The 12,641-nt window shown below is 37.2% G+C and overlaps 1 protein-coding gene and 1 long non-coding RNA gene across 2 annotated transcripts; one reads left to right on the top strand and one right to left on the bottom strand.

The window, feature by feature from the left end:
- The first annotated feature begins 6,124 nt into the window (after window positions 1-6,124).
- Window positions 6,125-12,121, top strand: LOC142528857 (DEAD-box ATP-dependent RNA helicase 20). Its single transcript, XM_075634098.1, has 10 exons — window positions 6,125-6,284; window positions 6,400-6,671; window positions 7,472-7,651; window positions 7,819-7,980; window positions 8,132-8,286; window positions 8,817-8,909; window positions 10,146-10,231; window positions 10,310-10,536; window positions 11,468-11,698; window positions 11,836-12,121. Exons 1-10 carry the CDS (start codon window positions 6,229-6,231, stop codon window positions 11,895-11,897), a joined length of 1,524 nt encoding a protein of 507 aa, XP_075490213.1. The 5' UTR covers window positions 6,125-6,228; the 3' UTR covers window positions 11,898-12,121.
- LOC142528858 (uncharacterized) lies at window positions 10,815-11,461 on the bottom strand. Its single transcript, XR_012815761.1, has 2 exons — window positions 11,140-11,461; window positions 10,815-11,104 (listed from the first exon to the last, which is right to left on the bottom strand). It is a non-coding gene; the product is annotated as an uncharacterized LOC142528858 (long non-coding RNA).
- Window positions 12,122-12,641: the final 520 nt, after the last annotated feature.

Here is a 12,641-nt window from a genome sequence, read left to right as displayed (position 1 = left end):
AAAAGATATAGGTGATACACCTTCATATAAGGGGCAGATCAGATAAGAAGGAAACAAGAACAAAGAATCGAAGTAGATCCAGATCAAAGACAAAAAAATTGAAGTGTTTTTCATGTCACAAACAAGGACACTTTAGAAGGGACTGCCCTGATCGACATAGACTAGGAGACAAAACCAAAGATCAAGGAGAAGCATGCACTTGTTCAAGATGGCTACGAAGGTGCTGAGGTATTATGTGTTGCAGATTTCAAGTATGATCAACATTGGGTTCTTGATAGTGGATGTTCATTTCATATGACACCAAATAAATTTTGGTTTGAAATGATAGAGGAGATTGATGGTGGGGAAGTTAGTCTTGGAAATAACAAGACCTGTAAGATCAAATGGATCAGATCTATAAGGCTTGTGATGGAAAATGGTACTAAAATGATCTTAAAGGAAGTAAGACTAGTTCCAGACTTGAAAAGAAACTTAATCTCCTTAGGTAGCCTTGACCAGGCTGGATATACTTTCCAGGCCGAGAAAGGAACATTGACAGTTTACAAAGGTGCACTAAGTATGATGAAAGGACACAGATCAAATGGACTATATGTCCTCTCAAGGAACACATTTGTAGGCTCAGCAAGTGCAGCTGAAGGACAGCAAGGTAATTCCAGGATTTGGAATCTTAGATTAGCACATCCCTCTATTGTACCAATGGAATTCTGTGAAGACTACATAAGAGGGAAATCTACAAGAGTCAAGTTCAATATGGGAAAACATACCTCTATTGCACCAATGGACTATGTGCATTCAGATCTATGGGGTTCGTCAAGATTACCATCGAATGGTAGAGCAAGGTACTTCATGACAATGATTGATGATCATTCAAGGAGAGTATGGATACATACTCTAAAAAACAAGAGTGAGGCATTGGTAAAATTCAAGCAATGGCTCACACTTGTAGAAAATCAAATTGGTAGAAAGTTAAAGAAGATGAGGACAAACAATGTGCTGGAATATTGTTCACATGAATTCCATGAATTCTGTAAGGACAAAGGGATATCAAGGTATTTTACTGTACCTAATACTCATCAACAAAATGGTCTAGCCGAGAGGATGAATAGAACCATTTTGGAAAGAGTTAGATGCCTTATGTCACATTCAGGGGTACCAAAATCTTTTTGGGCCGAGGCTGCCAATATAGTTTGTCACCTAATAAATAGAAGTCCCACGGTTCCACTCAATTTAAGACTCCAATGGACATCAACATCTCCTAAATTAAATGACTTAAAAGTGTTCGGATGTGCAGCATATGCACAGGTCAGACATGGAAGGTTAGATGATAGGACAATCAAGTGTATTTTCTTGGGATATCCTGAAGGGATCAAAGGTTACAAACTTTGGTGCATTGAGCCAGGAAAACAAAAGACAATAGTCAGTAGAGATGTTACCTTCAAGGAAGACTTATTCTCATTAAAGATTCAAACAGTTGAAAGAACATCTACTGAAGTTTCTGATAGGGCAGAAAGCACAAAAATTAAGGCGGAGCTGTCAAGAACAAAATCTTGCGAACAAAGTGATTACTTAACATATGATGATGAGTTAAGTAATGATACGCAAGACTCTTAAAATCTATTGAACTATAGATTAATAAAGGATAGAGAAAGGATGATCATAAAACCTCCACAAAAGTTCGGACATGCAGATTGTATGCCTTATGCATTCTCTGTGGCATCTCAGATCGAATGTGAACTAGTGAACCTTCAAGAAGCAACGAGATCACAGGATAGAGATAAGTGGCATGGTGCCATGACAGAAGAAATGAAGACACTTATGAAAAATAACAAGTGGACACTGGTTCCAAAGCGTAAAGGACAAAAACTAATTGGATCCAAGTGGATTTTTAAAAGGAAAGGTGGTATACTAGGAGTTGAGAAACCTAGGTACAAAGCAATGCTAGTGGCAAATGGGTTCTCTCAAGTTCATGAAGTGTTCTCACCCATTTTTAAACACAGATCAGTTAGATCTAAGTTAGCAGTAGTTGCAAAAGAAAACCTGAAACTTTAGCAACTTGATGTCAAAACAGCTTTCCTCCATGGAGACCTAGATGAAAGAATTTACATGCAACAACCTCAGATGTTTGAGGAAAAATCAAATATGCCCCTGGTATGTCTTCTAAATAAGTCCCTCTATGGCTTAAAACAAGCTCCTAGGCAATGATATAGACGTTTCGATGATTTCATGATAGCACACAAGTTCACAAGAAATAATTATGATTGGTGTGTATATCATAAGAAAATCAACACAGGAAAGGCCATGTATTTACTACTATATGTGGATGACATGTATTGGAATATTTCATGTTCGGAATCTTCCTTGATTTTGATGTTAACAAAACTTGTTATTGTGTTACTAATGAATTTACCTAAGTGTGCAGTTAGTTGAACGTAACTGAAGCTATCGAAGAATGCAAACTGAAAGTGCCAAATGATTAATCGAACTGAACCAGTTCAACTGATGAATCGTAACCATTTCAACTGATTGTCCAGCTGATAGGCAGTTCAGCAAAAGACCTTCAGAATCCCAGTCAGCTGATGAAGAGCTCAACTGATGAAGAGTCCAGCTGACCAGTTCAACTAAAGCAACGAAATCAGTTTAGCTGACGAGCCAACTGATTTCACTGAACCAGTTCAAGATCAGCTCAACTGACCAGTTCAGAACAATAGTTAGGAATCAATCATTTTGCAGAACATGACAAGCTTATTCAATGGAATCCAGCTGCGCCACTGTGGAAAAGTTATTATACGATAAAAGGTATAATAATGGACGTTGCAGCAAAGTTTAAAGACAAAATGTTTCGGCATAGATGTCGGAAAGTGAAGACACGAATCTCAAGGAACACATTCAAGCTACAATGGATACAATTATTGAGTCTCACTGTACGATCTGTTTCCTACCTATAAATATAAGATCAGTGAAGACCAAGAAATAATGAGAAAAATAAGAGTGTGGGAAAAACAATAGAAAGGGCACGCTTATTGCATATCAGCTTACAAGAAGCAATCAGCCCAGAGAGAACACTTCATCGTGTTATTAGCTTAGATTAGAAGCACAATTCTCTTAGTGTGTGAGAACAATTTTGTGTTGTACTCAGAGATCAGTTCTCACAAACACACACCAACACTCAACTATAGTCTTGCACAAAGACAATAAACTTGTGTATGTAGTCTTTGACACACAGACGTTAAACAAATGTTGATTAGAAGGTGCTGCCTTCAGTCTAGTCTAGGAGTTCAGTTAGGCAGTTGGGTAAGTCCTAAGCTGAGTGGGTTTGTACATATTAATTGTATAGATCAAAGTCTTCTAGTGGATCCTACCTGAGGTGATATAAGGGGTGACGTAAGAGCAGTTGAAGTCTTCGAACATCCATAAACATATCTTTTGTTTTTAATTGTTTAACTACTTCTTTCAAACTGATTTAATCAGTTAGAGCATCCGTCAGTTCATTTTTCATCATAGCTGAACCGATATATGTCATAGCTGATTCTCTTTATTTTCAGTTATTCAGTTACACATGATATAAAATATATCAGTGTTTCTTAACGAAAAATTACTTCGAGTGTTTTTCGCTTGATTTAATATCAAACTCGATCTAATTCATCGGTGTAAACATTCTTAGAACACGAGCTATTGCAGCTCCTGGAGAATATTGTATTTGAAGCACCTCAAGGTGTTCAACACACGTTTCTTCAACATGCTTATTGCAAGTCAAGACATAGATGAAATACAATCCTTGAAAGCTGAACTAAGTGAGGAATTTGAGATGAAATACCTAGGGCATGCCAAAATGATTTTAGGCACGTAAATTTAGAGAAACGGAATGTTAAGGGAATTATTTCTGACACAGGAAGGGTATGCCCAAAAGATACTGGAATGTTTGAGATGGAAAGCTCAAAATCAGTATCAGGACCTATACTACAACATTTTAAACTTTCGATAAGCCAAGCCCCAAAAAGTGATCATGAGAAAAAATACATGAACCGGGTTCCCCATGCAAGTGCAGTTGGGAGCCTAATGTATTTAATGGTATGCACAAGGCCTGACTTCGACTACTCAGTAATTTTGGTAAGCAGATTTATGGCAAACCCTGGAAAAGAACACTGGTTGGCTCTAAAATGGATACTGACATATATCAAAGGCACCTTGAACTATGGACTAATATACAAAGCAGTTACAATGAATGGAAACCTGGTTAAAGGTTACGTAGACTCTGATTATGCAGGAAGCATAGACACTAGGAAGTCCTTGACATGATATATATTCGCGGTGAATGATACTGCAGTAAGTTGGAAAGCTAGTCTTCAAAAGGTGGTTGCTCTGTCATCCACTAAAGCTGAATATATGGCGGTGACAGAAGCTTTCAAGGAGGCCAAGTGAATGAAAATATTAATGACAGAACTTGGATTCGAACAAGAGTCACTGGCTGTCTACTGTGACAATCAAAGTGCGATAATCTATCTAAATACCAAGTCTTTCATTAAAGGTCGAAATATATAATGTTAAACTCCATTTTGTAAGGGAGATAATCAAATCCAGAGAAGTGCATATTTAAAAGATAATCACTAAACACAATACATCAGGTATGTGTACTAAGGTCATATCCACAAGCAATTTTCGTCACTGCATGAAACTGGTGAATATAGCCGAAGGCTACACCACCTGAAGGAAAGGAAGTACTCGGAGGTGCTCTCATTGGAAGCTTAAATTGATGACAAGGTGGAGATTTGTAGTTCCAGTGTCAACAATTGAAGAAAGATAGTCAAAAGAAAATTCAAAGTCATTGAGTCAAGATACACCACTTAGTTGGTTGAGATTAGGATGAAACTAAGTCCACGATTTTCAGGAGATCAAGAACGGTTAGAGGGGTATACTCTCCTTGGAAGGCCAAGATATAAAATATCGAGTTGATTAAACCAGAGGGATGAAAATGATGAGGGATGAGAGCACAGCGAGATGCATCCAAACCGAAAGTTTTTCTCCCGAGAAAAGCTGGTGCTATCCTGCAAACACGAAGATAACCACGTGAATGGACGTCGAAAAGATGTCCGGCGTGACCACTCTGATGATAAAGTCAGCAGGAGAATGAGAAAAAAACCATGTAGAAAAGAAAAATGTTGTATAAATGGCGTATATTCTAGAGAATAAATGATGTGTGAGATAAATATGTTGATGAATGAATGCTTTAATGTTTAAGCAAATCTGGTATTTATAGAAAAAAGTCAATGATGACATTATTTTCAGTTCTCACTTACTAATTATGGCAAGATAGTTGCACATACCCTGCTTTTCTGACACGTCAAACTGCCCCTTTCGTCTTGTCAAATCTATGTGATTCTGACACTAATGATTACCAAGATAAAGTATCACATACTTGTACACTCGAGTGAGGTGCTATTAACAAGGTAATCCAGATAGAGAGCCATCACCCGAAAACTCGTCTGGAAGCCCGGCTTCTGGCAGCCCGGGGAGATGATGTCTCGGACAGTCATTTTCCTGGTTATTATCGGATTGACCCCAAAACTTCTCATAACTTGATTCATGACCCAGGATCATCCAATACCCATGATCCAGGCCTCCCCGTGGGTATCACCAATAACCAACCAACAAATTCCCAAGTAGATAGGGCCAAGGACAAGGAATGTGGTACCTGAGAAATATGTTTCCACATTTAGTCAATGTGTTTCACATTACTAGTAATACCACCACATTTTGTGGACACGTCTCATTGAATGAGCCAGGCAGACGATGACCATCTTTGCCATGTCAAGTTTCTTTTTCTCTCGATGAAACAACTCTCAGTGTCTGGACGAAGAATACCAAAATCAAACATATGCTCCACTTTATATTATATACGTTTCTTGCTAAAATTTTATTTAATAATAATAGTGATAATATTTCTTTAGTTAAAAGTCATTAATGTTAATTTCATTTCTAACATATTCATCCCCGATTTAAATTTGTCACTCCAAATTATTTCATAAAAATAATATAGAAAACTTATGGGGCTAAGCTCAGCTCCTTGTTGGGCTCCAATCTGTACAAATGAACTTGGGCTTTGAAGTCTGCTAAGCCTAAATTCATCGCTGCTTATATGAAAAAACAGATTTTTCTCATTCTCCAATCGAAAAACCCTAATTCTTGCATTTTCCCAACCTTACCCAACAATTTCAACCGACGCCGCGAAAAATGAGCCGCTACGACAGCCGCTCCGCCGATCCTGCCTCCTACCGTGACCGCCGCAGGTTAGAAACCTATTCTTTCTCGTAAAATTTTCATGTAGCAACATTTTGTTTTAGGATTTATGTTTTTTTTGGGAATATGGCAAAAAGTTTGGTAACAATTTTGTTTTTGTTGTAGTGATTCGGGGTTCGTTCATAAAGGGGAATATGATGGCTCTCGATCGTCATCATCGTCGAAGAGAGAATACGAGGGTGGAGCCCAGTCTCCACCTCGGAAATCGGAGCTTGATGGATTGACACCATTTGAGAAGAATTTCTATGCGGAGTCTCCGGCAGTTGCTTCGATGTCTGAGAGTGACGTGGAGGAGTATAGGCGGCGGCGAGAGATTACAGTTGAAGGGAAGAATGTCCCCAAGCCCGTCAAGAGTTTCGGCGATGTTAATTTCCCTGGTACCTAGTTTTCACAAAGTTTGGAAAATTCATACAATTTGCATATACTTGTCATCTAATATAGTACTTTTTTTAGTTTATAAATTAGTAGGATATGGTTTTACGAAGCCATGATCGAACAAGCGCATGGGTTGAGTATTAATGTTGGTTTATCTGGTTTTTTAGTTTTCTCGATAGTACTAGGCTGAGGAGTTGTACCGGCAAAACCAGTTATGTTTGGTAGAAATTAGTTTTTTGCCATGGATCTTTTAGGTGCATTAAATGACTTGGATTCAGTGGTTGAAATTTTATTGTCAAGATGCAAGTTCTTTTACTCTTGTTCATGAATGAGAGATTTTTGCTGAAAAGTTGATAGAGATTTGTTGGAAAAAAATGAATCTTTTCTGGGCTATTAGTGTTACTTGTATAATTGAGCTCCTGCAGGATTGCGGGCAGATCATCTGCTCTGATTTGTCTATCATGTTCAAGATCACTTTTAAATCTGTATCAAGATCATGTTTTTATGATAATAATTTATTAAGTTCAACTTTTCATCTTGGAGATCAACTAACTTTAATTTTTAAAAACAATTTTTTACAAAGGACGATGTTATGAAATACTTTTTTGTGGTCTTCTGCTTTTTATGTCCTTTAATTACACTTCTGAGTATCTGTTCATTATCTAATCCCTTGACATATTATCTTTCGCATTACCTGTTTCAATTTTGTCCTTAAATTATAGTTAATGTTCTTATCATTCTCTTATGTAAACAATTGACATCTTTTGTGCATCTCTTTAGCCATTGAGTTTCATGACTACAGAGTATGTTATGCAAGAAATTGTAAAAGCTGGATTTACTGAACCTACAGCCATTCAGTCTCAAGGTTGGCCCATGGCTCTGAAGGGGCGAGATCTTATTGGTATTGCAGAAACAGGATCTGGGAAGACCCTTGCTTATCTCCTACCTGCTATTGTTCACGTGAATGCTCAACCATTTTTAGGTACAGTTGGGATGACCTTCTATGTCATGTATATCCTGTCCATGGAACGGTGACTCTATGTGATAGATATATGCCCATTCATGTATACACTTATCTATTATTTTCCCAATTTTTTATCAGCTTCTTGTTTTTAACAAATATTCTCCGTGATTTTGTGTCCTCTCTAGCTCCTGGAGATGGTCCAATTGTTCTAGTATTAGCTCCAACTCGCGAGCTTGCTGTTCAAATACAACAGGAAGCTACTAAATTTGGTGCATCATCGAAGATTAAGAATACATGCATATATGGTGGGGTTCCTAAGGGACCTCAAGTTCGTGATCTCCAGAAAGGTAGGTGGGAATATGCTCAACGTGACTTTACTACTGTGTCGTGATGTTCATGAGCCGGGTATTCCCTTCTGCTTCTTCTTTTCTGTTTTCTTGTCTTCTCAGCCCAGTACCATATTCATCTCACTGATTATTGATTTTACACCTGAATTAGGCGTTGAAATTGTTATTGCCACTCCCGGTAGGTTAATTGACATGTTGGAATCTCATCATACGAACCTGCGAAGGGTTACATATCTGGTGTTAGATGAAGCAGATAGAATGCTGGATATGGGTTTTGAGCCTCAGATTAGAAAAATTGTTGACCAGGTTTGTTTACTTTTGTTAATTCATGGGTTACTATTCTGATTCATGGAAGTGGTTTTAATAGTTATTCTCGCTCGTAACGGCTATCTTCTTCTAATCATTTGTCTATGCAGCATCATTTAAAGATCATTTTTCTTAAGATAGCTTGCTAATATAGGGGTGCAAATAATTGTTTTGTTCGTCAATAATCTGTTTAATTCCTATAGAAATTGGTCCTTCTGAACTTTTTGCATCCTGTAATTGAAACTGTTACTGTGGACTGAAGCAGCTGGAGCAGTACTTTTTCCCCTAGGAATAGTGCTTCGGCGATCTACATAATCTGACACGTACTTTAGTACTCCTAGTTAACTATTTTGTGAGAGTTGCCAATGGTGTGGTTCTGATCTTGATGAAACCATTAGCGTATGTGTATTTTTTTTAAAATCTGGACTGTTCATACTTTTTTAACTTTCACCTGTTCTGCTGTTCGTACATCTTTCTTTTAATCTCTCGAAGTATTGACTTCAGCTTCCTCCTCTCTCACGCTCGCACAGATTCGCCCAGACCGTCAGACTTTGTATTGGAGTGCCACTTGGCCCAAGGAGGTTGAACAACTTGCACGGCGATTCCTTTTTAATCCATATAAAGTAAGTGTTAGTGCTTTTAGTAGTCATTGCTACGAAGGTATAGTATTGATGTTGAAATGCTGCTGTTCGTCGAGGCTCGTGACCCCTGCTATTTCAATATTCATTTATATCTGAGTTTTCTAGTACTTTATGTTGATAATTGAGTGGCTTATGTTGGGCTTATGATGTCTGACTTGGGTATACTGAGTTATCTCGAAATTTGAATATTAGCTCTTAAAACTATTGATCTTTGCACCATAGTTGTCAAAGGAGAGAAGCGCCACCAGGCGAGGACCCTCCCAGGCGCAGCGATTCACTAAGGCGAGCCTTAACGCTTGCCTGCACTAGCCTTGGAAGTTCACTTAGGCACGCGCCTTAGTGAATTTTTTTAATTAATTGTTTAAAACAAAAAGCCCCAACTCAAACTCAAACCCTAGCTACCCAATGCTGGAATATGAAGAAGAGGGCGTTGAACAGAATAATGAGGTGATGTCATCTACATCTAAAACAACAAAAAAAGATTGATTTCATATTTTGGATGAGGAGCAAGAAATTGATGTTGATCAAGAAAATTATGAATACCAATAAGAATACAAGTTCAAAAATTCTGGGGAATCCGATGATTCGATGGAAGAAGATAAACTTGATTTGGATAATTGAAGAAAATTTTAATCATGTTACCAATTACTATGAACTTATTAATTATTTTTTGTTTGAGTGACATTGTGACTTAATTATTTCATATTTTATTATATTTATTATAACAAAAGTATAGTTTTTAAAATATTTAAAAATGTCCGCGTTGCTTCAGTAAGCCGCGCACCTCACCTCGCGCCTTGTGCCTCAGGCTCCATGTCCCTTGTGCCTTGCCCCCTTGACAAATATGCTTTGCACTTTTTTTTTTTTTTGCAAATTGTGTTAATGGGTGGAGTTGCTGAAGCTGGCTCTGATTCAGCATAATTTAGAAAGTCCATTTATCTCAGCTTGTAAAGGACAAACAATTGTGCAGTAAAATTTGAACCAAGTAGAGTTTCCGCATTCTTCCTTAATTAGGATATAGTTATTGTATTTTGTGCTCATTACTAGTAGTACTTACATAAGAGAGAAGCTCTTTTTGTAGTCAGGACCAATCAAACAATTGACTTTTCTACCTTTTGCATGGCATAACCGTGAAGGAAACATGACAAAAAATCTTCCAACTTATAGATTGCTCCTGTTTCACATTCATTTATCTTTGAATTATGCCTTTTGGTATAGGTGATTATTGGCTCGCCAGATCTGAAAGCCAACCATGCTATTCACCAGCACGTGGAAATTATGTCTGAGAACCAGAAATATAACAAGTAGGGTTGAAATTCTACATCATGTATGTTCTTATGTTTGTGTTTGTTTATTGAACTGTAAATGAACGATGGATTCAGATTGGTGAAGTTGCTGGAGGACATTATGGATGGTAGCCGAATTTTGATTTTTATGGATACTAAAAAAGGGTGTGATCAGATAACCAGGCAGCTGAGAATGGATGGTTGGCCTGCTTTGTCTATTCATGGAGACAAAAGCCAAGCAGAAAGAGATTGGGTCCTGTCTGAATTTAGGGCTGGCAAGAGTCCCATAATGACAGCTACAGATGTTGCTGCTCGGGGTTTAGGTATGTCTGTAAAGGAAATGAACCACGATCTATTTCTTTGTTTTCTACAATCCGTGTAAAGCATGTAAATCATAGGAGATGATGGTGAAATATTTCTTGTTTTTGTTTGATCATCCTAGATTCTTGCAATATAGTTTATCATATTGCAGCAAATCATCGATGGGTCTTTTCCCACTCATGCACTGGAATGCCTACCAGACGGATCTTTCTCAGTTTGTTGTCTTTTTTTGGTGGTGGTCGGGGTTGGATTCCCTTGTTCTGAATACTATAGGTCCTCATTCTTTTGCATGGCTAGAACATTTTTGTGCCCTATATTTCTATTTTTCATTATGCACTCATGATTTGATCTGTTATCTTCCTTGATTGACACCATATATTTCTATTTTTCATTATGCACCCGTGATATGATCTGTTATCTTCCTTTATTGACACCATCCAGTGAGAAGCTACAAACTATGGTTCGTGGTATTCGATATGCATATAAACTACCCATTTGACCTTACTTATTTTTTACTTCTCAGTGATTGTTTGAATATTATTGTTTTGGACTTTTGGTTAATCTGCGTTCCTAGCCCACGTTTAATTAAGCCTTCTTCATTCAACACTCTCATTTCTGAGATGATGAGACCAGCAGCCACAGTTGCTTAGTAGTTGTTGAATTGATAGTATTTTGGCCTTTGAGGCAATGTCATTTTGTTTTCAAGAATATTGTTTTACTTTTCTCTCATATGAATGTATGATATCAGATTGGGACAATCATTATCAAAGAAAGTTTCGTGCATTACTTCCGCCTTGAAGCAATAATAAGAAAATTAATGATTGAAGTTAATATTTTTATTCTAGTTATTGACTATGTGAAATACTATGTTTGAATTTTATGTCCTCGCTAAAGTACTGTCGTATACTGCAACTTGTGTTTGTATTCTGTCAGATGTGAAGGATGTGAAATATGTGATCAATTATGACTTTCCGGGATCTCTTGAGGATTATGTCCATCGCATAGGCAGAACAGGAAGGGCCGGTGCCAAAGGCACCGCCTACACCTTCTTCACGGCTGCTAATGCGAGATTTGCGAAGGATCTTATTAAAATTCTGCAGGAGGCTGGACAAAAGGTCAGTCCTGAGCTTGTAACGATGGGACGGGGCGCACCTCCTCCTCCAGGTTAGCTTTGTGCATAAAATTTCACCCTCTCGATCTGTTTCATGTGTACCATAATGCAACCTTCCTTGAAGGTTGGGGCAGACATTTAAATGGTTCCTTTTGTTTCTAATGGTTCGTGATTGGTTAATGCTTAACAGCTTTCGGAGGCGGATCTCGAGATCGTGGAAGAGGTTATGGTGGTGGCCGTTCTTGGAACTAAGGAGGATTGTCTTCTATTTTCTAGGGATCATTTTCGTGTAGGGAGAGGGATATTTTTTCTCTCCAGAAGCTGTGGTTTTTACATGTATGTATTGCATCGGATGTGTAGTTTTATTCCAGAACTTGTTGTTTTGGAGCCAATGGAAAACGTTGAGAGTTGCTATTTTCTCCTCTACTCTGTTGAATATAATGAAAGGTTATAGATTTTTCTTTTGTTTTTTAAAACTTTTTTTGATATTGCAGATTTCGTTAGTTTTACGTAACAAAATTGGAAATTTTAGTCACAATCGACTTTGTTCGAGAAACAGCATGAGATGGCTGACTGATTCATAAAAAATGTTTAATGATTTTTTGTTAATGTTATAAAGTATAGGATTGACTAGGAAAATGTGATATTATAATTTCCATCCCAAAATTTTGTAGATGACAAATAATTTTTAAAATCTTATGTACTTGATATTTTTTAAAGAATAATATAATTCGCATTTGATATGTATGGGTGTCATTTAAAATTATTTCTTTCAGAATTTTTTATGTATTTTAGATTGATGACGTGTATAGCATCGATTTCTTACATAATTTTTAAGCCAAAAAGTTGTCAATTCTAGCGCAAAATATATCCTAATTGGCGAATTCCAGGGTCTTTTATCAAATTATAGCACTTTTATTTTTCTATTAACAATCTATCGTACTTTTCAAAATTTTTTTAAAATATTGTAAAAAAAAATTAAAAAAAATAAATAAA

The sequence above is a fragment of the Primulina tabacum genome, chromosome 16, assembly GCF_025594145.1.
Source record: "Primulina tabacum isolate GXHZ01 chromosome 16, ASM2559414v2, whole genome shotgun sequence".
In the NCBI taxonomy this organism is placed as follows: Eukaryota; Viridiplantae; Streptophyta; class Magnoliopsida; order Lamiales; family Gesneriaceae; genus Primulina; species Primulina tabacum.
This window is presented reverse-complemented; position numbering and strand designations above follow the sequence as displayed.

What these genes read in the sequence shown, in the direction of transcription:
- LOC142528857 (XM_075634098.1), top strand. Translation starts at nt 6,229, where the DNA reads ATGAGCCGCTACGACAGCCGCTCCGCCGATCCTGCCTCCTACCGTGAC. An exon ending in GAGAACCAGAAATATAACAA is followed by an intron (nt 10,232 to 10,309) that starts GTAGGGTTGAAA and finishes CGATGGATTCAG; the next exon opens with ATTGGTGAAGTTGCTGGAGG. An exon ending in TGTTGCTGCTCGGGGTTTAG is followed by an intron (nt 10,537 to 11,467) that starts GTATGTCTGTAA and finishes GTATTCTGTCAG; the next exon opens with ATGTGAAGGATGTGAAATAT.